Below are 23,637 nucleotides of genomic sequence, written 5' to 3' on the forward strand. Positions count from 1 at the left end.
AATTTCAATTTTTTTTCAACACAATCCATACTTAAATTCATACTTTTTTTTTTTTTTTTTTATGTTAGCCTTTACTGCCTTATGAATTAAGACTTGAGGATATTTCAGTACAGAATACAGTGATGTGTATGGGTCAATGATGTGACGGCTCCATATTTGTCCATATTACTAATAATATTTTTGGCCTTATTAATAATAAAAAACAAAGATATGACATCCAAAGTATGTAAGGTAGTACAACTAGATCTATTTTATTAAATCCAAATGGTTTCAATTATATTTTGCTACATATAAAGGTATTTTAATATAAATGTCCAGAAAAATGAATTTCATTTATGTCATTCGGAGTAACCAATATTAAGGGACCATTTTGGATCAAGTCATGTGGACAATATCATGTGACAGGATGACATCATTAAGACACCTGCAAAGGACCACATGGTCGCTCTTTTAACTATTTAAAAAATTAATGTTTTCACTTGCTCATACGCATGTCCCGAAACATCTGTCATTTGGTACAACCGCTATAAAACATGGAAAATGTTGTAATATTTTAAAAACTTACTACTAAATTTAAAATGTGTGACAGTCCTTTTGCTAATTAGCTAGCTAGCTAGATATCAGCCTGTTAGCATTGTTTGAAAATATCATAATTTGGTATAACCAAAAGTGTCATTCGGTAAAACCGAAAAACTTTTTTGATGACAAATTTTGTAAAAAATGACAAAAGCAGTGTTAATTGATTATAAAAACCACATAATCTCATTGTTAACACTTAATAAAACTTCAAAATTAATTAAGTTGGCTTGAAAAAGCCAACTTACTGTTATGCTATTTTCTTCTGAGACTAAAATTTCCAACTCTAACTCCTCCTAGAGCTTTAACTCTACATACTCCAAACTTGGGTCAGATCTTCAGACTGTTCTGACTTAGTGTGCTATATCTTTTCTAACTGATCGGACTTACGGTTTTCCTAAAAAAGACTGTTAAAGCTCTGAAAAATCCCATTGACTTTCATTGACGGAATGTTCAAATGAGCCAAGACTTTCAAACTCCAACTGTCAAAATTCAAATTTAAACTACGGAAGCCCATTATACTCAGAAACTCAATTAGACTCAAGTGCCATTCTATGTACTATTTCTAATCCATTGAAATTCATTCAAACTCATAAACTCATCTATCTATCTATCTATCTATCTATCTATCTATCTATCAAACTAAATGTATCTATCAAACTAAATCTAGCAACACCCCATCAACCACCCCGAGTACCCTAGCAACCGCATAGCAACACCTTAGCGACCACCCCGAGTACCCTAGCAACCGCATAGCAACACCATAACGACCCCCCGAGTACCCTAGCAACCACATAGCAACACCATAGCGACCACCCCGAGTACCTTAGCAACCGCATAGCAACACCCTAGCGACCACCCCGAGTACCTTAGCAACTGCATAGCAACACCCTAGCAATCACCCAGAATACCTTAGCAACCATCCTGAGTACCCTAGCAACCGCATAGCACTACCCTAGCAACCACCCCGAGTACCCTAGCAACCACATAGCAACATCTTAGAAACCACAAAGTGCACCTTAGTACTCTATCAAAATTACTAAACTAAAACTGAAACTTTCAAACTGAAAACTTTTAAAACTGCTTCAAACCTTCTGGACCGGCTTTTTCAAGCCAACTTAAAGTTTGTCTTGACAAACTTTTTAATCTAGTTATATCTCTATTTTGTTTTTTTTTAATACTTTTAAAAAACCTTATTCATCAATGACCCATACATGTTTGTTGAGTTGCTCATTTTTGCTTAAGAGATACTTCTCCATTTACGTCTAACAATTCTTCCATTTAGCTCACAGTGGGAATCTCGTGTCGGAGCAGACGGCAGCAAAGTCTGTGGTCATGAGTGCTGGCATATGTATCATATTAGCCAGAGAAACTCATGATGCAATGAAAAACAAGGGCTGCATTTACAAAAAATCCACTCAGAACTGCCAGGAGGGCATTTAATGTGACCTCTTAAGTACGCTGCACTAAACACTGCTGTTTGCTATCATAAAAATGAAACGTGAAGGCAGAACTCGTTACCATTAAATTACAGGGATTTGCATCATTTAATGTAATACTGATAGACTAAATGTCAGTAAATGACACCAAGTATTTATAGATCCTAGAGTAGATAAATATCTATATATCTCTGGCATTGCTTGGGACAAACATTAACACATTTATAGACAAAATAATACTTAATCCTGGTTATTTGAGAGTCTATGACAAACTGTGTATCCACATAACCATGTAATACAATGATGCAGAAAATGTAGTAAAAGTAGTAGATTCATAATTAAAACAAGTGGAACTTCATTGCATTCATTAATACATCTGTAAGTACTTTCAGATGGATTCTTGTTGAGATTCCCTCATTTTCTCACTGGCCAAGTCTTCTGTTTGTATTATTTTCTTCTTTCACCCAGAGATTTGTGTCAGGGCATTATGGGACATCATCCCAATGTTTGTATTCAAGGGTCACGTTTATTCCCATTTGATCAGATCCACTGAAACATGCTGCATACGTTCAGTCAATGACAGCAGTTTGATTGCCTCTTCTTAAAATTTTCGTTACAATTATTAGAAATTTCTGTGGAGTGAACAAAAAATTTGCAGATGTAAGAAAAGATGATGTATGAACATAGTGAAAGATTTCCCAAGTAAAACAGAAATAAAATGTTTGAAATGAGCCCAAATGGTTGAATGTTTAACTCGTTAAAGGAATACAGTGCTCAGCGTAAGTGAGTACACCCCCTTTGAAAAGTAACATTTTAAACAATATCTCAGTGAACACAAAACCAATTTCCAAAATGTTGACAAGACTAAGTTTAATAGAACATCTGTTTAACTTATAACATGAAAGTAAGGTTAATAATATAATTTAGAGAACAAAATTTTCAGTTTTACTCAAATTAGGGTGATGCAAAAATGAGTACACCCCACTGAAAGTCTCTGCATGACCCTAATTTGAGTAAAACTGAAAAATGTGTCATCTAAGTTATATTATTGGCCTTACTTTCATGTTCTAAGTTAAACAGATGTTATATAAAACTTAGTCTTGTCAACATTTTGGAAATTGTTTTTGTGTTCATTGAGATATTGTTTAAAATGTTACTTTTCAAAGGGGGTGTACTCATTTACGCTGAGCACTGTAGTTCACCCAAAAATTAAAGTTCTACCATAATTTACTCATCTTCATGCCATTCTAAAACATGTATGACTTTCTCAAAAATAACAGAACATATTTTGAAGAAAGCTGGTTCCAAATGACATCCATTATACGGTCAAAAAATACAATGGAAGTTAATGGGACCCAAAATTGTTTCATTACCAACGTTCTTGAAAATATCTTCTTTTAATGTTTTGTTGACTAGACCTTTAAGACATTTGTGTTACGTTACTTGGACGTTATTGAAAAAGAACTTACTGACAATATCACCAACTTGTCTAGAATTGTTCCTCTCCAGCTCAGATAATACAGTCGCCTCAAATGTAAGTGATGCGACTCGGAGGAAGAAGTCTCTCACACTGTCCCCTATGGTGGACAACAGAAATTAAACATATGATGTCATCAAAAGTTTGGAATCACTTTTTTTTTCTGAAAAAAGTCTCTTATGTTCCCAAGACTGCATTTATTTAATCGAAAATTCAGTAAAAACAGCAATATTGTGAAATATTATTACAATTTAAAATTAGTGTTTTCTATTTTAATATAATTTAAAATGTAATTTATTCCTGTGATGGCAACATTGAATTTTCAGCATCATTACTCCAGTCTTCAGTGTCACAGATCCTTCAGAAATCATTCTAATATGCTGATTTGCTGCTCAATTAATAATAGTCCTTATTATTATCAATGATGATAACAGTTTTTGCTGGAAACCATGATACATTTTTTCCATATTCTTTGATGAAAATAAAGTTCAATAAAGCATTTATTTGAAACAAAAATCTTTTGTAACATTATAAATCTCTTTACTGTCACTTTTGACCAATTTAATGCATCCTTGCTGAAAAAAATAAATAAATTAATTTACACTGCCCAGCCCAAAAAAAAGTCCCTGTTTGGACTTAAGAGTCTATGGATGGATCATTATTACAGTAATTATTATTTTTCTAACATGTTATATGTTTGACAACGGTTCTTTTAACCCTTAAAGATGGAGTGTGTAGCTTTTTATTTCTTAAACAACCATGTTTTAAGATGTACCATGGCCATATTCCAGGATGACAATGTCAAGATTCATCAGGCTCAAATTGTGAAAGAATTGTTGGGAGGGAGCATGAAGAATCATTTTCACACATGAACTGGCCTGACCTTAACCTCAGTGCAAATTTTTGGGATGTGCTGGAGGAGACTTTACAGAGTGCTCACCTCTTGCATTGTCAATACAAGATCTTGACCAGAAAATGATGCAAAGGTTATTTCCATCAAGAGGTGCATCAAATTTTGTCTATATATACTGTATATGCATACATATTCTCACATGCTCACACGTACATGGATCATTGTTAAAGTGATTATTACGTTTCTAGCATGTTATATGTTTGGCAACGGTTCTTTTAATCGTTAAAGATGGAGTGTGTAGCTTTTCATTTCTTAAACAACCATGTAGGAAGACATCATAACATCACAACATTTATTTCCATCAAGAAGTGCATAATTTTTTGGTCAAGATCTTGTATTGACAATGCAAGAGGTGAGCACTATGTAAAGTCTCCTCCAGCACATCCCAAAAACTTACACTGAGGTTAAGGTCAGGCCAGTTCATGTGTGAAAATGATTCTTCGTGCTCTCTGAACAATTCTTTCACAATTTTAACTCTGGTGAATCTTGACATTGTCATCCTGGAATATGGTCATGATACATCTTAATACATGGTTGTTTAAGAAATGAAAAGCCACACACTCCATCTTTAAGGGTTAAAAGAACCGTTGCCAAACATATAACATGCTAGAAAAATAATAATCACTGCAATAATAATCCATTCATAGATTATTAAATATTTGCTTATTAAAATCCAAACAGTGACTAATTTTTTTTTTAGCCGGGCGGTGTATTTTACACACATACAAAAAATCTATACCCAAAACTTGAATGGTAGGGAACACGTTTTCCACAAAAATATTTTAAAACATTTTAAAACTGTTTTCAGCATTGATAATAAGAATAATTGTTTCTTGAGCAGCAAATTAGAATGATTTCTGAAGGATCATGTGACACTGAAGGAGTAATCATGCTAAAAATTCAGCTTTGCCAACAAGAGGAATAAATTACATTTTAAAATTGATTAAAATAGAAAACAGGTAATATTACTGTTTATACTTTGGTGAACATAAGAGACTTCTTTCAAAAACATTAACTATCTTATTCCAAACTTTGGACCGATAATGTATGATATGACGATATATTCAGATGGTTATGGTGCTACCAACCCTCTCTTGGATTGAGCACTGCAGTGGTGGCAATAATGGAACATAGTGGAATCAGACTGGTTTAATACAGATGAAGACGTTTTAGTGAGATTATTACTTTTTTAATCTTTCATAAATTCTGAAAGATTTTGTCATTACTGCACAGAATATATGTATATTTTGATCTACTACTTTGATTCAAAACACCTGCTGTTAAAAGTGTTTAACACTTTACTGTACCTGACAGGGCAGAGACGGCCCAATATTCTGCTCTGATCTCCTCAGAAAGTTTAACAGCCTCTTGCTCCATTTGGGCCAACTGATCTGGGTGCTGTAGGGGAGAAATATTCACCAAGACTAGTTATCTTGAGGAAACACTTTTGGCATTATTTTGGATTAATATAATTTCATGCATCCATATCCATTTTTTCTTAAAAAAGTTAATGGGATGCTTCTATGTCAACATTATGTTCAAGTCACAGTGTGGTGATGTCTTTTTAATGGTTTAAAGGTGTTAATTTGACAACTTACACTAAGATCCTTCTTGGTTCCCACGAGGAAGAGGAGAACACTAGAAGGGTCATTGTCTCGCATGGCATCTTCAAGCCACTCTCTGAATACACAGAGACAGGTGAGAGAAAACAGACATGGTTCATGACCATTCAGATAAGTGTTTCAAACCAAAGAAGTGGTCATACTGTACCTCGCATTATCCAAAGAGTTATAATTGCTCAGGTCAAACACAACGATGATGGCTGGAAACAAAAGATAAATGTTTTTGCACAATTCACAGCAAGCATATGCTTAATATAGTCTGTTTTATTACCTTGAGCTCCTCTGTAGTATGTGGATGCAATGCATCTAAATCTTTCTTGACCTGCTGTGTCCCACCTGCAAAGGGAAAGAGGTCCATGATTGAAGGATGCAACCATATGAATGACTGTTAAACCTATAAAATACACAAAACTCACAACTGCAAATTGAAGGGCACCCCGAGGACCTCAAATCTCTCCATCTCAAAATCCACTCCAATAGTCGCCTTGTACGTCTTGTCAAAAGTGTCTTTGCAGAATCTTCAGGTAAAAAAATATAAAAAATTATAGTTAATCAAGCTGTAATTTTTTTTTACACACACAGTAGGGATTAATTTAGTAAAATGTAAATTTATCAGTAAAAGCACAATGAGATCTGAATTGAGCATAGTAAATTAACATTGCAGATTCTTACCTGTTTATTAAACAAGTCTTCCCAACTCCTACATCACCAACTACAATGACCTTGGCTACGTTTAGCCTGAAAATATTTACAATAAAACAATTTTCATTCATACTGCATTGCACATTTTTTATCATATATCCAATCTAAACCAATCTACATGGTTTGTGTATGAGGTTTTGCCTACATTATGGGTACCAGCCAAAGGTCCCCATGTGGAAAAAGGCTTAATATATGATAATGAAAATATCAAAACAATACGGTTAATGGAAAGCCCCCAACCATAATAGCCAAACAAATAATTGCATGTGTGTGAAAGAGAGAAAAAGAGTAACTTACCCTGTTTTCTGTCCTTGACATGCCTCTCTAACAGTAATATTAAAGCCATCTTTGGTGTGCACTGCAGCGTCCCTTGTAAAGTACTGAATAAATAGACCAATATAAATTAGTTAGCTTATGCTTTAAAACATTCAAACAAGACAAAACAAAATGATCGCCTTTTACATAATAATCTGGTCCAGTTGAGTCTGGCTTATAGTATTACACAGTTATTCAACAAAGTAATCCGCAATGTATGTGTTAAGTGTTGTAATTCTGAGAAAAAAAGCTAGGGAGAAGTATAAAGATGTACAAGTATAAAGATGTGCATTGAAACAAAATTAATAACTAACTAAAAATACAGAAAGTGTTACCAAAGGGAGTTCACAGATGATCCTGTCTCCTTTCACAGGGGGTAGAGAGTTCATCATGTGAGAGCTTTAACTAGACCACACCAATACAAACACTGAACCATTCTGTCCTGTGACTAGTGGGATAAACAAACATAAAACATAAACATAATAGTAATAATAAATATTTATTTAAAAAAAAAAATTAAATACAACTTACCTTGCAGAAAGGCAGAAGGCTTTTTTACATTCTACGAGTAGCCTATATTTTAGACTTGACAGTAAATTCGCATTAGGCTATTATTTAGTCGACACATATTTGTTGTTGAGGCAAATATTATTTTGTAGGATGTTTTGCGGCAAATGCATCAAATATATAAACAAGTAATCGCCTATAAAAGTTTCCCTGCGTGACTGTGCTCAACATAAGTACTCTCGCCCTGTGGCTGCTGCGCTCGATATTTACAGTGCGCAATTTAACTACAGAACCCATAATGCCTAGCGGTGTTCTCGCGATGACTGCGTCTGTTAACGTGAACCCCTGCGATATACTGAAGGAAACCCCTCTCGTTCTTCCTTTCCCAACATGGCCCCGAAGGCGAAGAAGGAAGGTGCGTTTGGTTTATAGATTTTACATTGTAAAAATAAAGTTTATTCTGATTATATACCTCTGCGTGTGCGCTTAAATGTAATTGATATGGTTATGTTTCTATATAGCGGTTTTATTGGGCGTCTGGAGTGAAATAACACTGTTTTTAATGCAAGAAGTGCCGGAGTGAGACGTCCTCAGTCAGATCCGCGGTTAGCAAGCTAACAAAACTGAGCTACTTGCCCTCGCAGTGTGTCACTCTATCGGACTGTCCGCGTGCTAAAACCATTTAGCTGGCATAAACTGATTATTTACTTTCCATTTGGATCGTTCAGAGTAAAATACAAGTAAATTACACCTCATTAGCTTGTCATAGTTAGCTAGGAGACACACACGTGGCTACCCATATCCCTTAATTTCTCATTCATTACCAGTTATTTTAGTGATTTAAAGAGTCATTCACTTAGCCTCGAAAACGATATCGCTTCAAATTTTCATCAAATTTGAGTTTGAAGTATTTTAAAGCTGCTGCTTAAATGTAAACACGTTAATATCCCTGTTCAAAATAATGTGACGAAGTCTCTTACATTTGATAATAAAGCAATAAAATGCTTATTATGGCTGTGAAAGCGAGTACATTGTACTCATTCATTATCTGTTCATTTGGTGATATTCTGTGGTCATAATTTGTCTATCTTTGTACAGCTGTACCGGCTAAGACCGAGGCCAAGTCCAAGGCCCTTAAAGCCAAGAAGGCTGTGCTGAAGGGTGTCCACAGCCAGAGGAAGAAGAAGATCAGGACCACCCCAACCTTCCGCCGGCCCAAGACCCTGCGTCTGAGGAGGCAGCCTAAGTACCCTAGGAAGAGCGCTCCACGCAGAAACAAGTGAGACCAGCATGCTATTTTGTGCTTTGTGACTCCCTAAAGTCCAGCGTGCATCTGTTACTTTGTGGCAAATGTTTTAAAATCAGATGTTTTAGGATGCAAGTGATGGGAATTGCGATCAAAGCATGAAATTATGTGATTACATTTTTTTTTAAACACTGATGCATCCTCATTTCAACATTGAGATATAGATGGAACTCAAACGTAAATACAATGCCGAGCTTGCATTAGTTTATTAATATCTTTCTCATCCTGCCAGGTTGGACCATTATGCCATCATCAAGTTCCCCCTGACCACTGAGTCAGCCATGAAGAAGATTGAGGACAACAACACTCTGGTGTTCATTGTTGATGTCAAGGCTAACAAGCATCAGATTAAACATGCTGTCAAGAAACTGTACGACATCGATGTGGCTAAAGTCAACACACTGATCAGGTAGAACTCGGTTCATTCATCAAGTCTTTTAAAGCAGTGGTTCTCAAGCTGGTGTCTGGGGCCCACTCAAGATTACTAATAAATATTGAAATGAATAAATTAATGTATTAACTGTAACTCTAAACTCCATAAAATCAAGATGCATTTTTTATAATATTAAAATTGTAAAATTCCCCTTCAGTAATCTTTTTTTAATTGGAGCACATACAGTTGGTTCATTTAATATATCATGCTAATAAAGAGTTGGCAAAAAAATGAAACCATTTTGTCAGTTATAATAGAAATATTGGAAATGGCAATATAGGGGCCTTTGGGTCAAAAAGTTTGAGAACCACTGTTTTAAAGCAAAATTTTCTGGCCAATGAGGACTGCTAGAATGATAATCACTGAGGGAGAAGCCCTGCTGTGCAATGATGTAAAGATAATCATTTCTCTGAAACGTGATGTTCTCAAAGGAACCACTGATGCACAGGAAGAGCATTATTAAATTTGTGATGTTGTGATGAAATGTGTTCTAAATGCTTTATTGCTCCCTGCAGGCCTGATGGTGAAAAGAAGGCATACGTTCGTCTTGCACCAGATTACGATGCCTTGGATGTTGCAAACAAGGTAAATGTTCACACTCGTATCAAGCAGTAGATGTGTTGTCAGCTTCATGTAGCTAGAATTGGCTGCTGGGGAAATTGTCAATCTTTGCAAATGATGTAAACTACAATTCTGCCTGAATGATTGTGATGCATTCAAAGGAACCACTGATGCTTTGTTTTTTTTTATTTTAATGAAATGTTAGTGCTCCGATCTGTGCTGATTGTCATCTTTTTTCCTTACAGATTGGCATCATCTAAAGTGTTCTTGGTCAGATGTACAGAAGAATAAATGTTTGTAAAAACTGCTCTTGTGGCTTCATTTGTTTACATTTGTTTGAATACTAGTTTGAGAATGGGCTTTTACCCCATGCCCAAAAATGTTCATTTGCGTTTTTTTTCTTTGTAGTTTCAGTATAATTAATCACAAGTAAAGCTAGAGCATCAGCAGGTTGATTCTGATATCATAATCTAATTATCATTCATCTAATATGTAATTATTGTAATTATTAGGGCTGGTTATTGACGCACACTTCACTATTCGATTCAATTCACAAGCTTGCGATTCAGTTTTGATTCACTATTGATTATTTTGGATATATACCAGGTACAGTATATTACGGAAGAGGATTAGGGCCAAGCAATATTAAAAAAGTAAAACCATCTCGAGATTAAAGTTGTTAAATTTTGAGAAAAAACTCATTAAATTTCGAGAAAAAGGTCAAGATAAAATGTTGAGAATAAAGTCATTAAATTACGAGAAAAAAGTCGTTAAATTTCGAGAGAAGTCGAGATAAAATGTTGAGAATAAACTCATTAAATTATGAGGATAAACATTAAATTATGAGAATTAAGTCATTAAATTACGAGAAAAAAGTTGTTAAATTATGAGAACAAATTCGTAATTTAACAAATTTGTTCTCGTAGTTTAACGACTTGTTTCTCATAATTAAATGAGTTTAATCTCAACATTTTATCTCAACTTTTTTCTCGAAATTTAACGACATTTTTCTCAATTTAACGAATTCTCGTAATTTAATGAGTTTATTCTCAACATTTTATTTCGACTTTTTTCTTGAGATTTAACGAGTTTTTTCTCGAAATTTAACAACTTTAATCTTGAGATGGTTTTATTTTTTTATTATTGCTTGGCCCTAATCCTCTTCCGTAGTATATGGCAAATTTTCTCATGGAAAAAAAACTCAACTAATGCTGTAAACATGGTAGTCAGTTGGTAGGCCTACTACTTTACTATAATATTAAAGGTTAAAATTAACTGATTTGCAATTGCATTACACCCAAAGAAGTTTTTATAATAAAGTTATAATACTTCACAGTCGCATAATTTTTTCTGCTCCAATGTTTTTTGAAATTTAAATAGTCGCTGCCATAACTTGATGTATTTATTATATATTTATCAAAACTTAGCTCAAGCGCTGCAGCAATCTATTTTTTCAACTGAAAACAGGATAGACTAATCGATTCTTGGGATTTAAGAATTGATATTGGTTCATAAAAATGAGAATGGATTAAAAAAATTACCCAGCCTTAGTAATTATACATAATTGAAGTTTGTGTGTCATGACCATGGATTTATGGATCAACTGTTTCCCTTTGTTCCATTCATCCTACCTAGTTAGATTCTGAATTCTTGGCAGGGCAACATTTTTAGGTTGATCTTTAGGGTGAGAAATGAAAAGTGGGACAGTGGCTTACCTTGAGTTTTCCTCTGGGAAAAAAATTTACAGGTAAAAAGCAAAATATTTTCCAGTTATGTCACTGCTGTTAACGGTGAGTGATTTGCATCAGGTGATTCAAAAGGACCGGTATGACACCTAAGGGGCCTGTGGTGCTCCTGCAGAGGGGGTGTTTATTTTTTTATTTCAAACTAAAGTGCTAAATATTTTAACCAAAGTTCAAGTTACAGAACGGGTCCCTATATGAATACAGTAATAATAGGGTATGCTAAATATACACTATAAGCCAAAAAAAAAAGTTTTATGCAGTGTGTATTGGGGATCCCTGCTCTGTCTCTCCACCAAGGGAACAAGCCTAAAAACGGTTGAATACTTCTGAATTAAATTTGCTAAATGTAATTTACTGTCTCATTCCAAACACTATTACTGAACTACTTTTTTTCCCCTGCAGAACTGAGGTAACTTTGATGAGAGAGCTTCATTCCTAATACATAATTTATTAGGAAGATACTTTTTTTTTTTTTTATTAAAGGTTGAATTCCCCTTCATTGCTCTCTCAGAAGGATTGCATTTGGGTGCAAAGCTTGATATTGTTATTACTCAGTATAAGAATCTGACACACTTTACCCCACAGCAACCATTTTGGGAAAATGCTTCATTTAATAAATTGCTGCTAATTCAAATAACCCATTTTATCCCACCAGTAACAATAGTGACTGTAAAGAAAGTTTTCATTTATGAAGCTCAAGAAATGTTACTAACTGACGTTTTAGTGCATTTCTTGCAAATATGGAAAGGTCTCAATTAAATATGTGCAGTTTCACATGGTTAGTGCAAATAGTCACGTGACCAGAGCAGTTTAATTATTGTTCAGTAGATGATGGCTGCATCAAAGCTCCAAAACAAAAGTTTAGTTAAGTATGTTAACAAAGAAGTGACAAATATTTTTGGTACACATTATCTTTAAGGTGTCTAGTATTATTATATGACTTCACAGTTACTTGGTTTTGTTAAATGTGGTCATAGAATGAGTAAATGTGTTAATGGAAACAACAGTGACCAGTGGGTAATACAGAATGAACTATCCAGTTGCAGTCCTTAGGGAAGTTTGCACTAAAATGTTGCAATGACAAAGTTACAGTGAATATTGCACTAAGTTAAAATGTTACAAATAATTTTTAAATAGTTTAAATATAATAGTATAAAATAGTAATTGTTTTAAATAGGCAACTGGTTGCACTAATATAACAATATTATTAGCCTATATATGTTACAATAACATTTTTGAAATGCATTGATGTTTGTAATTTTTTTTTTTTTTTTTTTTTGGTCTTTTATCTCTGTATTCCTATAAGTGTTGTATAATGGTTTTTATGTATAATAGTTACCCTAGAATGTGACCCTAAACATGTTAATAACTGGGCTGAGATAACTGGGCCATATAAGAATTTTGATTACTGCAGCAATATGTTAATTCAGTATACACATTATCCCACTGGTCACAATTCCAACCGACCATAAAACACAATTGTTTACACACTTTTCCATTAAAAAAAATTTTAAAAAAATTGATTATTTCAAGGGGATACTAATGACATAATTTGGATATTTTCATGTCTTTGGATAGGTTATGATGTCCCTTGCCTTGGATACACTGCACTGCAAAGTTACTTTCTTAGTATTATTTTCCAGTATAAACATCTAAACATTCTTAAATCAACATACATTTACTTGAAAAGCAAAATTACATAAGATAATGGGTCTCATTCACTAATAATTGCATGGATTATTTGTATTTATACGCACAGGAGAACTCACGAAAAATGTTCACCTAATTCGCAACACGTGATACGCACATGGATTTTTCTTAACCTTGTTCGAACGTTAATGAATTTGGAGAATAAACCATGTCCATAAGGGCTTTCCGAACACCAATTCCTTCATCTTAACCTGTTTATAATGCCACCCACGGTGTAACCTAATTTTTGTATACTAGTGGTTTCAGTTGTACCACTCGTACATTTTTTTTCATAAATTTAGAATAAATTTTAGAACTAAAGTTATTGATGAATCGTATGTTAATGAAAACATTCGTAGGCAGATTTCACGCACAAATTTGTGCGTACGCATGCTTGCTTAGTGAACGAGACCCATTATTTTTACTGCAAAATGAGGCAAAAATACTTCATTTTGCAGTGAAAACCCATCTGCAGCAGATTCTTAAACAATTGGCTACCATGACTCTTGAGTTTAAAGTTGTTTATTGAGTTTAAGTTTTAAACATTTTTTAAAAAAAAATCAAAATAAATGTTTTATTCTAACATGTTTTAAATGTCTCTGATTGGCATCAGACCGTCTCTGGTGAGGTTTATCTGTTCAGAACAGATATCCTATGTATAAATGTTGTTAACAGTCACTTGAATTCAGTCTTTGGTTTATGGACTGATAGACATCAGCATCTGTTAGTTCAGTCCTCAGCAAATTTAGGAGCACTGTTGTGAGGACGACGCTTGTTGAAGAAGTCGGTTCGGAGGAGGCGGTAGAAATAGATGAGAATCATGATGTTCATGAGCATCATGGTCATCAGGAAGTAGAAAGCATGATCCAGTGTCGAGTAGTGATGGATGAGGTACCAGGTGAGGTAAAACTGCGCTCCAAGCCGGAAGGTCACGTAAGTCGCCACATTCAACAGTTTATTAACAGTGTAGATGAAAGAGTTATGGGCCACCTTAGCCAGTTTGAGCAGTAAACGTGTGTGCAGGAACACGCTGTTCACCTCCACAAATAAAGCCACCACTGCACCCGCCACGTACTGATGTGTGAACACGGCGTACATGAAACACCAGATCACCTAAAGGGAAAGATATACAATTAAGACACCCAAGATGAGTAGAGTAAAAAAATAACAAATAGATATCACCATATTTATTCAGTTGAATAAAATGAGTGTTACTAAAGGGATAGTTCACCCAAAAATGAAAATTATCCCATTACTCACCCTCAAACCATTCTAGGTGTATGACTATCTTCTTTCAGAAATCGGATATATAATTAAAATTTCCTTAGTCCTTCAAGCTTTATAATGGTTATGAATGGGGGGCCGTGTTTCGAAGTAAAAAATAATGCATCCATCCATAAAAAAAAGTATCCATAAGACTCCAGGGGGATAATAAAGGTCTTCTGGAGCGAAGCGATGCGTTTAAGTAAGAAAAATATCCATATTTAAAACGTTATAAATTCAAATAACTTCACCAAATGAGTAACCTGTGACACGATGTATGACGCAGGATGTAGGTGTATTGTAAGCTTAGTCGCCTTTCGCAGTTCAAACAAATAGGGCTGTGCGACAAATTTAAGCTCCTCTTCACTTATATTGAAATCCTCTGAAATTTTTCTTTAAAAATGATCGTTTTAGACTTATAATCTGTGACCAGTGATTTGTTTTGCGCTATCCTATTCACCTCTGCGTTCGTCATTACGTTGTGGATCAGGTCAAAGGATACTCCTCTGCCGCAAATCGACTTGCACATTCTGCGTACGGTCGTCCGCCGGAAGCTGGTTATTTGAATTTATAATGTTTTAAATATGGATATTTTTCTTACAATAGCATCACTTCTCTTCAGAAGGCCTTTATTAACCCCCTGGAGTTGTATGGATTATTTTTTTATGGATGGATGCATTATTTTTGACTTCAAAACGTGGACCCCCCCATTCACAACCATTATAAATCTTGGAGGACTAAGGATATTTTTAAATATACTGTATCTCTGATTGTGTTCATCTGAAAGAAGATAGACATATACACCTAGGGTGGCTTGAGGGTGAGTAAATTTTTGGGTGAACTATCCCTTTAAGTCTACAGATGCAAATAGATAAAGTGCAATAAAATAAACACTTATTCTATTGCCTTAGTCTGATTTAAACAACACATTATGAAATGCCAAATAGTTCAAAATATCAAAATTTACAAGTGCATGCACAACAATGTTTTTGTCTGTAGTGTCTTTCAACCTTGTTTGCTCTAGTAAATAGCTATGAATCCAGCCAATCTTAGTGATAACCGAGTTACACTTTCCAGGAGTTTTGAAGTCTGCTTTTGTGTGTTGAGTGTCTTTCTAGGGGGGATTGTTTGTCATTATTGCACATTGTTTCAACTTGCTAGAATTATATGGATTTTTTTCCCCAGGATGAACAATGAGGACTTGCCAAACAAGGAATCAAGTACAAGAAGTAAAAGAAACATATATTATGTACAAAGTACAAAAGGCATGTTTCCCTGGAGTATACTGGGAATGATGTGTAATGAGCCACTGTGGCTGTGCACACACCTCACTGCAGGATTATGGTTGAGCCCACTCTAATCTGTGTTCAAAATCAATAACTGGATTGCTCAAGAAACTTTGCTCTGAAATTTAAGCTTTTCATCTGGAACAAGTTGTGACATTATCCAGGTCTAAATAATAGACTTTTTATGACTTTGCCTAGCACTTTAAAGAAAATGTTTCATAGCCGTGTATGATAACCTGTGTATTGTCTTACCATAGCATGGTGAAGTAAAAACTCCCAAGATGCTTTTGCGTATCCACTAAAAATAATGTCTCCAGCATCCTGAATGAAGTACCCTGTTGAAGAAGATCAATGCTGAATTTATTGACAATACCATTAAAATAAATTGTGTTTTATTATAAGAGGGTTAAATTTTTACGATTTCCAGTCCCTGTATGTGAAACAGATTCACTATAGTGTCACTCAACCAGGTGTCAGTGTTTGGAACAGTTTTTATAGATTCTCAGATTAAAGGGTTAGTTTACCCAAAAATGAAAATTCTGTCATTAATTACTCACTTTTTTTCTTTCTTTTTTTTTTTTTTTTTTTGTCTGTATAATAAAAATTGTAGATAAAAAAATAATAATTACTCACCCTCATGTTGTTCCAAACCTGTAAACCTTCGTTCATCTTTGGAACACAAATTAAGATATTTTTGATGAAATCCAATGGCTCAGTGAGCTCAGTGAGACTTTATTCAACAATATCTAGTGATGGGTGATTTCAAAACACTGCTTCATGAAGCTTCGGAGCTTTACGAATCTTTTATTTCGAATGAGTGGTTCGAAGTGTGTATCAAACTACCAGAGTCACGTGATTTCAGTGAACAAGGCTTTGGCAGTTTGATACACGCTCCGAACCACTGATTTGAAACAAAAGATTTGTAAAGCTTCGAAGGTTCATGAAACAGTGTTTTGAAATCGCCCATCTTTTGTTTTTTTTGGCGCACAAAAAGTATTCTCGTCACTTCATAACATTAAGGTTGAACCACTGTAGTCACATGAACTGTTTTAAATGTGTCTTTAGTAGCTTTCTGGGCATTGAAAGTGTTAATTATCTTGCTGGCAATGGAGGCCTCACTGAGCCATTGGATTTCATCAAAAGATATCTTCATTTGTGTTCTGAAGATTAACGAAGGTCTTACGGGTTTGGAACGACATGAGGGTGAGTAATTAATGACAGAATTTTCATTTTTGGGTGAACTAACCCTTTAATCTCTAGGGTTTCAGTCCTTTCAACATTTCTTTGACTATAATAATCTTTTGATTAATAAATGTTTGGGGTCAGTTAAATTAATACTTTTATTCAGCAAGGCTGCATTAAAATGATTATAGTAAAGACCTGTTATTTTAAACTTTCTATTCACCAAACAATCTAAAAAAGCGCAGGTTCTACAAAAATAATAATCAGCACAACTGTTTTTTAACACTTATAATAATAAGAAATGTTTCTTAAGCACTATATCAGCATATGAGAAGGAAAATTTGGCTTTGCCATCACAGGAATAAATTACATTTTGTATATAAATATTTTTTTATATACAAACCCGATTCCAAAAAAGTTGGGACACTGTACAAACTGTGAATGAAAACAGAATGCAATGATGTGGAAGTTTCAAATTTCAATATTTTATTCAGAATACAACATAGATGACATATCAAATGTTTAAACTGAGAAAATGTATCATTTTAAGAAAAATAAGTTGATTTTAAATTTCATGGCATCAACACATCTCAAAAAAGTTGGGACAAGGCCATGTTTACCACTGTGTGGCATCCCCTCTTCTTTTTATAACAGTCTGCAAATGTCTGGGGACTGAGGAGACAAGTTGCTCAAGTTTAGGAATAGGAATGTTGTCCCATTCTTGTCTAATACAGGCTTCTAGTTGCTCAATTGTCTTAGGTCTTCTTTGTCGCATCTTCCTCTTTATGATGTGCCAAATGTTTTCTATGGGTGAAAGATCTGGACTGCAGGCTGGCCATTGGCATACCCGGCTCCTTCTTCTACGCAGTCATGATGTTGTAATTGATGCAGTATGTGGTCTGGCATTGTCATGTTGGAAAATGCAAGGTCTTCCCTGAAAGAGACGACGTCTGGATGGGAGCATATGTTGTTCTAGAACTTGGATATACCTTTCAGCATTGATGGTGCCTTTCCAGATGTGTAAGCTGCCCATGCCACACGCACTCATGCAACCCCATACCATCAGAGATGCAGGCTTCTGAACTGAACGCTGATAACAACTTGGGTTGTCCTTGTCCTCTTTAGTCCGGATGACATGGCGTCCCAGTTTTACAAAAAGAACTTCAAATTTTGATTCGTCTGACCACAGAACAGTTTTCCACTTTGCCACAGGCCATTTTAAATGAGCCTTGGCCCAGAGAAAACGCCTGCGCTTCTGGATCATGTTTAGATATGGCTTCATTTTTGACCTATAGAGTTTTAGCCGGCAACGGTGAATGGCACGGTGGATTGTGTTCACGACAATGTTTTCTGGAAGTATTCCTGAGCCCATGTTGTGATTTCCATTACAGTAGCATTCCTGTATGTGATGCAGTGCCGTCTAAGGGCCTGAAGATCACGGGCATCCAGTATGGTTTTCCGGCCTTGACCCTTACGCACAGAGATTGTTCCAGATTCTCTGAATCTTTGGATGATATTATGCACTGTAGATGATGATAACTTCAGACTCTTTGCAATTTTTCTCTGAGAAACTCCTTTATGATATTGCTCCACTATTTTTCACCGCAGCATTGGGGGAATTGGTGATCCTCTGCCCATCTTGACTTCTGAGAGACACTGCCACTCTGAGAGGCTCTTTTTATACCCAATCATGTTGCCAATTGACCTAATAAGTTGCAAATTGGTCCTTCAGCTGTTCCTTATATGTACATTTAACTTTTCTGGCCTCTTATTGCTAACTGTCCCAACTTTTTTGGAATGTGTAGCTCTCATGAAATCCAAAATGAGCCAATATTTGGCATGACATTTCAAAATGTCTCACTTTCAATATTTGATATGTTATCTATTTTCTATTGTGAATAAAATATAAGTTTATGAGATTTGTAAAATATTGCATTCCTTTTTTATTCACAATTTGTACAATATCCCAACTTTTTTGGAATCGGGTTTGTATTTTACAATACTGCTGTTTGTACTGTATTATTGATCAAAAATATTTAGCCTTGTTGAACATGAGAAACATATCTTTCAAAAACATTTAAAAAATCTTACCAACCAAAATATTTGAGGTTGTTTGGTTTTGTATAATATATATATATATGCATGTTATATGTTTGGCAGCATTTCTTTTAATCCTAAAAGATGGAGTGTGTAGCTTTTCATTTCTTAAACAACCATGTAGAAAGATACATCATAACATCACAATATTTATTTCCATCGAGAGGTGCATCATTTTCTGGTCAAGATCTTGTAGTGACAATGCAAGAGGTGAGCACTCTGTAAAGTCTCCTCCAGCACATCCCAAAAACTTGCACTGAGGTTAAGGTCAGGCCAGTTCATGTGTGAAAATGATTCTTCATGCTCCCTCCCAACAATTCTTTCACAATTTGAGCCTGGTGAATCTTGACATTGTCATCCTGGAATATGGCCATGGTACATCTTAAAACATGGTTGTTTAAGAAATAAAAAGCTACACACTCCATCTTTAAGGGTTAAAAGAACCGTTGTCAAACATATAACATGCTAGAAAAATAATAATTACTGTAATAATGATCCATCCATAGACTCTTAAGTATTTGCCTATTAAAATCCATACAGCAACTTTTTTTTTGGCCAGGCAGTGTATAATATACATGTTTATATGTACTCTCAGATAAATAAAATGTGAGTAGCATAATGATTTGTACACTTACTACTTGTGTCAAAGTTCTAGGTTCGTTGTGTTGCATTTTACTCTATGTTAGTACAATGTGTTCCTCATATGATGATGTGATTACTGACCAGATGAGACGATGACTAGCATGTAGGATGAAGGGGTGTAAGTTGAGTGGATTTCATGCACCATCACAGGATGCTGTATGACACTGTCGGCACACAGACAGATTCATGTAGGGTGATTATTTCAACCAGAGGATCAAAATACAACAGACATGTGCTCAATAACAGACACTAAAGAACAGAAAAAAGAGTGAAAAAGTCTATTGCTGATAGAAATTCTTGGTATATGGGGAGAAGTGATTCATACTTTGACAATACTAATTACTTTTAAGTTACACAATCACTCATTCTCTCAATCCATGCCGGTAAAGCAGGTTTTTCCTGTTTCTAAACTGAAAGAGCTGTAACTGAAGGTTAAGTGCTGTTTATGAGCATTCAATAACTTGTGTTTATTCTTAGACAGTGCTGTTAGTACAAACTAACTGCAACATCCAACAATAAGCACAAGTTATATATATATATATAATGAAAGTGAAGATTGGCGTTTGGTGATTTGTTGCTCTTATTGAACACAATTCATAAAACAATTCAACGAAAAACTGAATGAAAACTAAAACAACTCACCAGGCGACGGCCCAAGTGCCAGTCAGCAGTGAATGGACAAGTGACACAGAGAGGTTCCTCCATTTCCACGTCCTCCAGGGGTCTGTGTCCACTATGCTCGGGCTGGGCACAGTCTGCAGGAACCTGTGAAGAATCCTGAAGGTTACAGAAAAGAACAAGACATACAGGGCTGGATGCTTCTGCACTTCATTCAGCCATGTGTCCATCCTCCACACTTTATTCTGTGTCTCTTCTTTTCTCGGACAGCGAGTCCTTCTTATGTTGTTTCCTTGCTGATCTAAACTTTCTGTGCCCTTTCCAACAGTGTCCACATGAATCGCATTCAGATTCTTGAAACAGTGCCTGTTTTCTTCCACTTTTTCCTCGAGTCTTCCTTACACCCAGGCTCTTTGTATGTATTCTCCACCTTCTTGCTCCTTTCTCCACGTGCTGGTGCCTGTCATAGGTGTGGTATCTGTCACAGTACCTGTTTGTTGAACACTGATTGGCTGATAATGAATATGTCTGTGGGAGTGTTACAACAGGGAATGACGGTTGTATCTCCTTCCCTTGAACTTTCTGTGTCCATCTCCCTGTATTCCACAATTCAGGAAAAACATTTGTGCTTGCAGTGATGCAGTTATGTCAACTGTGAGTGAAATTGTGTGTATGTGTGTGGGTGAGTGAGTGAGTGAGTGAGTGGGGGAGCACAATAGAACAATAGAAACCATTTAAACTCACAGTCATACTGCTGTCCCTAATAAATGAAATGGCCTCTGTCCTGCAGCTGGATCAAATGACTTCACTCATACTGTCACAACAGGGAGGAATGACTTACAGAAAACACTTTGTTGTGTTTGGTCAGCTTTCAGTTGTGATATGGGACAAATTATCACTCTACAGTAACTTAATTCATGTTTACTGGCCGTACTTTTGAGGAATCTGAATTACATATTGACTCAACATTGTGCTCAATGCCCTATAAAGTGGCCCCAAAAGTACTGGACATCGTTTGGGACACTTTTAGTAACATAAATGTTTAAATGTCACTGCATTAGATGCGAAATACCGAAAACCAAGTGGCATCAGAGAACAATTGTTGCTAAAAAAAAATTCTCAGAAGTAACATTTTTGTCATTTTTTAGCCAACTGGTGTCATAATGATTTATGAACATGTTCCACTAAAGTCTGAAAACCATAAATTGTCACAATAATTTAATAACAAATATGTTATTAATTATATATATAATTGTGGCGACCAGGGCGGGCGAGAGCCGTGAGGGAACGGCGCGAGGCCGATGGCGCTAGAGTTAACGAGCTACACCTGGGAGGCGCACCGGCCTTGAGTCTCTCACGGAGGAGCTCCGGGAGCATAAAAGGAGGAGGGACGACAGTGAACGACGAGAGAGGAGCAGGCCTGGACTTTATTTTATGTTTTATTATGTTTGTGGGGCCGGCAAACGTCCGCGAGGGTCTGTCAGCATTACTTTCGTTTTGTTCTTTGTTTATTTTATATTAAAGTATGTTGAACGTTCGCCGGTTCCCGCCTCCTTCTTCCCATATTTACGAACTGTGTTACATTGGCCTCACGGCTCTCGCCCGCCCTGGTCGCCACAATAATCTTGTTATTTTAAATAAATACCAATTGGTTTACTATTTTTATATATTATGTTAAAATGATTCGTAATTATATAAATTCTTCATATAGGCTATATAAAAGTACAATTAAATGGAAGTAAAATTGTGGAAAGAATTTAAATGTTTGAATGAATTGATTAAAAACAGTTCAGACTGAGTTATGACTCTTAGGATTTAAAGGGATAAAAAAAAAAAAAAAAAATTCAAGCTGTTCCGAACCTGTATGGATTTCTTTCTTCTTTTGAACACAAAAGAAGATATTTTGAAGAATGTCGGTAACCAAAATTGTTGATGGCCTCCGTTGACTTTTTTCGCCCGTACTATGGAAGTCAATGGGGTCTAGCAACTGTTTGGTTAACCATATTCTTCAAAATATCTTCTTTTGTCAATTTCCCTGGGGGAAGTCACTGAGGTTAAACAACTCAACAGTGCAAAGTCCGGGGGATTGATGAGATCCTTCCAGAAATACTGAAAGCAATGGGTGTGGAGGGGATGTCTTGGATGACACTCCTCTTCAACACTGCGTGGGAGTCGGGGACAGTTCCCATGGAGTGGCAGACCAGGGTGGTGGTTCCCCTGTTCAAAAAGGGGGACCTGAGAGTGTGTGCCAATTACCAGGGTATCACACTTCTCAGCCTGGAAAGGTGCTGGAAAGGAGGGTGCGGCCGATAGTCGAACCTCAGATTTAAAGATGAACAATGCGGATTCCGTCCTTGTCGTGGAACAACGGACCAGCTTTTTACTCTCACAAGGATCCTGGAGGGGGCCTGGGAGTATGCACATGTCTACATGTGCTTTGTGGATCTGGAGAAGGTGTATGACTGGGTCCCCCGGGAGATACTGTGGGAGGTGATGCGGGAGTATGGGGTGAGGGGGTCCTTTCTCAGGGCTATCCAATGCCTGTACATCCAAAGCGAGAAGAACTGTGTCCAGGTTATCTGCGGTAAGTCGGACTCGTTCCAGGTGGGTTGGCCTCCGCCAGGGCTGCGCTTTGTCACCAATCCTGTTTGTGGTATTTATGGACAGGATATCGGGGCGTAGTCATAGTGGGTTGCGGTTCGGTGGTATGGGAATCTCATCGTTGCTTTTTGCAGATGATGTGGTCCTGATGGCATCATCGGTCCGTGACCTTCAATACTCAATGGATCGGTTCGTAGCCGAGTGTGAAGAAGCTGGGATGTGGATTAGCACCTCTAAATCTGAGGCCAATTAAGGAACTCAGAGTAGAGCTGCGGCTTCTTTGTGTCGAAAGGAGCCAGTTGAGGTGGTTTGGGCATCTGGTTAGATGGGAGAAGGCCACGGGGAAGACCCAGGACTAGGTGGAGATATTACATCTCCACACTGGCCTGGGAACGCCTCAGGATCCCCCAGTGAGAGCTTAGTTAATGTGACTTGGAAAAGGGAAGTTTGGGGTCCCCTGATGGAGCTGCTGCCCCCGCGACCCGACCCCGATAAGCGGTTGAAGATGGATGGATGGATCTTCTTTTGTGTTCAGCAGATGAAAGAAATTCATACAGGTTTGGAACATCTTGAGGGTAAGTAAATGACAGAATTTTCATTTTTGGGTGAACTATTCGGTTGTTAAGTCTGACGTCACGCGGCAGCGCTTCCGGGTCCTAACGC

At 36.3% G+C, this 23,637-nt stretch overlaps 3 protein-coding genes and 2 non-coding genes across 5 annotated transcripts; 3 read left to right on the plus strand and 2 right to left on the minus strand.

Annotated features, from left to right (window-relative positions):
• Positions 1 to 1,989: 1,989 nt before the first annotated feature.
• rab34b (RAB34, member RAS oncogene family b) lies at positions 1,990 to 7,810 on the minus strand. The gene is made up of 11 exons (XM_048166752.1): positions 7,576 to 7,810; positions 7,380 to 7,492; positions 7,027 to 7,109; positions 6,700 to 6,765; positions 6,444 to 6,545; positions 6,299 to 6,363; positions 6,176 to 6,227; positions 6,004 to 6,085; positions 5,713 to 5,803; positions 3,485 to 3,592; positions 1,990 to 2,647 (listed from the first exon to the last, which is right to left on the minus strand). The coding sequence occupies exons 2-11, from the start codon at positions 7,434 to 7,436 to the stop codon at positions 2,589 to 2,591; spliced, it is 765 nt and encodes a 254-aa protein (XP_048022709.1). The 5' UTR covers positions 7,437 to 7,492; positions 7,576 to 7,810; the 3' UTR covers positions 1,990 to 2,588.
• Positions 7,811 to 7,812: 2 nt separating this feature from the next.
• rpl23a (ribosomal protein L23a) lies at positions 7,813 to 10,158 on the plus strand. Its single transcript, XM_048166753.1, has 5 exons — positions 7,813 to 7,966; positions 8,650 to 8,830; positions 9,090 to 9,266; positions 9,806 to 9,875; positions 10,097 to 10,158. The coding sequence occupies exons 1-5, from the start codon at positions 7,942 to 7,944 to the stop codon at positions 10,109 to 10,111; spliced, it is 468 nt and encodes a 155-aa protein (XP_048022710.1). The 5' UTR covers positions 7,813 to 7,941; the 3' UTR covers positions 10,112 to 10,158.
• On the plus strand, positions 9,672 to 9,736 carry LOC125253640. The gene has a single exon (XR_007181504.1). It is a non-coding gene; the product is annotated as a small nucleolar RNA SNORD42 (small nucleolar RNA).
• LOC125253641 lies at positions 9,960 to 10,027 on the plus strand. Its single transcript, XR_007181505.1, has one exon. It is a non-coding gene; the product is annotated as a small nucleolar RNA SNORD42 (small nucleolar RNA).
• A 2,029-nt stretch (positions 10,159 to 12,187) lies between the features above and the next one.
• tlcd1 (TLC domain containing 1) lies at positions 12,188 to 21,222 on the minus strand. Its single transcript, XM_048167195.1, has 4 exons — positions 20,398 to 21,222; positions 19,837 to 19,919; positions 16,087 to 16,169; positions 12,188 to 14,398 (listed from the first exon to the last, which is right to left on the minus strand). The coding sequence occupies exons 1-4, from the start codon at positions 20,601 to 20,603 to the stop codon at positions 14,015 to 14,017; spliced, it is 756 nt and encodes a 251-aa protein (XP_048023152.1). The 5' UTR covers positions 20,604 to 21,222; the 3' UTR covers positions 12,188 to 14,014.
• Between the last annotated feature and the right edge of the window lie 2,415 nt (positions 21,223 to 23,637).

Source organism: Megalobrama amblycephala, linkage group LG18 (genome assembly GCF_018812025.1).
Source record: "Megalobrama amblycephala isolate DHTTF-2021 linkage group LG18, ASM1881202v1, whole genome shotgun sequence".
Taxonomy (NCBI): Eukaryota; Metazoa; Chordata; class Actinopteri; order Cypriniformes; family Xenocyprididae; genus Megalobrama; species Megalobrama amblycephala.

Coding starts and splice junctions, on each gene's coding strand:
- rab34b (XM_048166752.1), bottom strand. CDS start 7,436: ATGATGAACTCTCTACCCCCTGTGAAAGGAGACAGGATCATCTGTGAA. Junction 6,766..7,026: donor TGTCAAGGACAGAAAACAGG/GTAAGTTACTCT, acceptor AAATATTTTCAG/GCTAAACGTAGCCAAGGTCA. Junction 6,086..6,175: donor AACTCTTTGGATAATGCGAG/GTACAGTATGAC, acceptor CTGTGTATTCAG/AGAGTGGCTTGAAGATGCCA.
- rpl23a (XM_048166753.1), top strand. CDS start 7,942: ATGGCCCCGAAGGCGAAGAAGGAAG. Junction 7,967..8,649: donor CCCGAAGGCGAAGAAGGAAG/GTGCGTTTGGTT, acceptor ATCTTTGTACAG/CTGTACCGGCTAAGACCGAG. Junction 9,267..9,805: donor AAAGTCAACACACTGATCAG/GTAGAACTCGGT, acceptor TGCTCCCTGCAG/GCCTGATGGTGAAAAGAAGG.
- tlcd1 (XM_048167195.1), bottom strand. CDS start 20,603: ATGGACACATGGCTGAATGAAGTGCAGAAGCATCCAGCCCTGTATGTC. Junction 16,170..19,836: donor GCTAGTCATCGTCTCATCTG/GTCAGTAATCAC, acceptor CTTCTTCAACAG/GGTACTTCATTCAGGATGCT. Junction 14,399..16,086: donor TTTTACTTCACCATGCTATG/GTAAGACAATAC, acceptor CTTTCCCTTTAG/GTGATCTGGTGTTTCATGTA.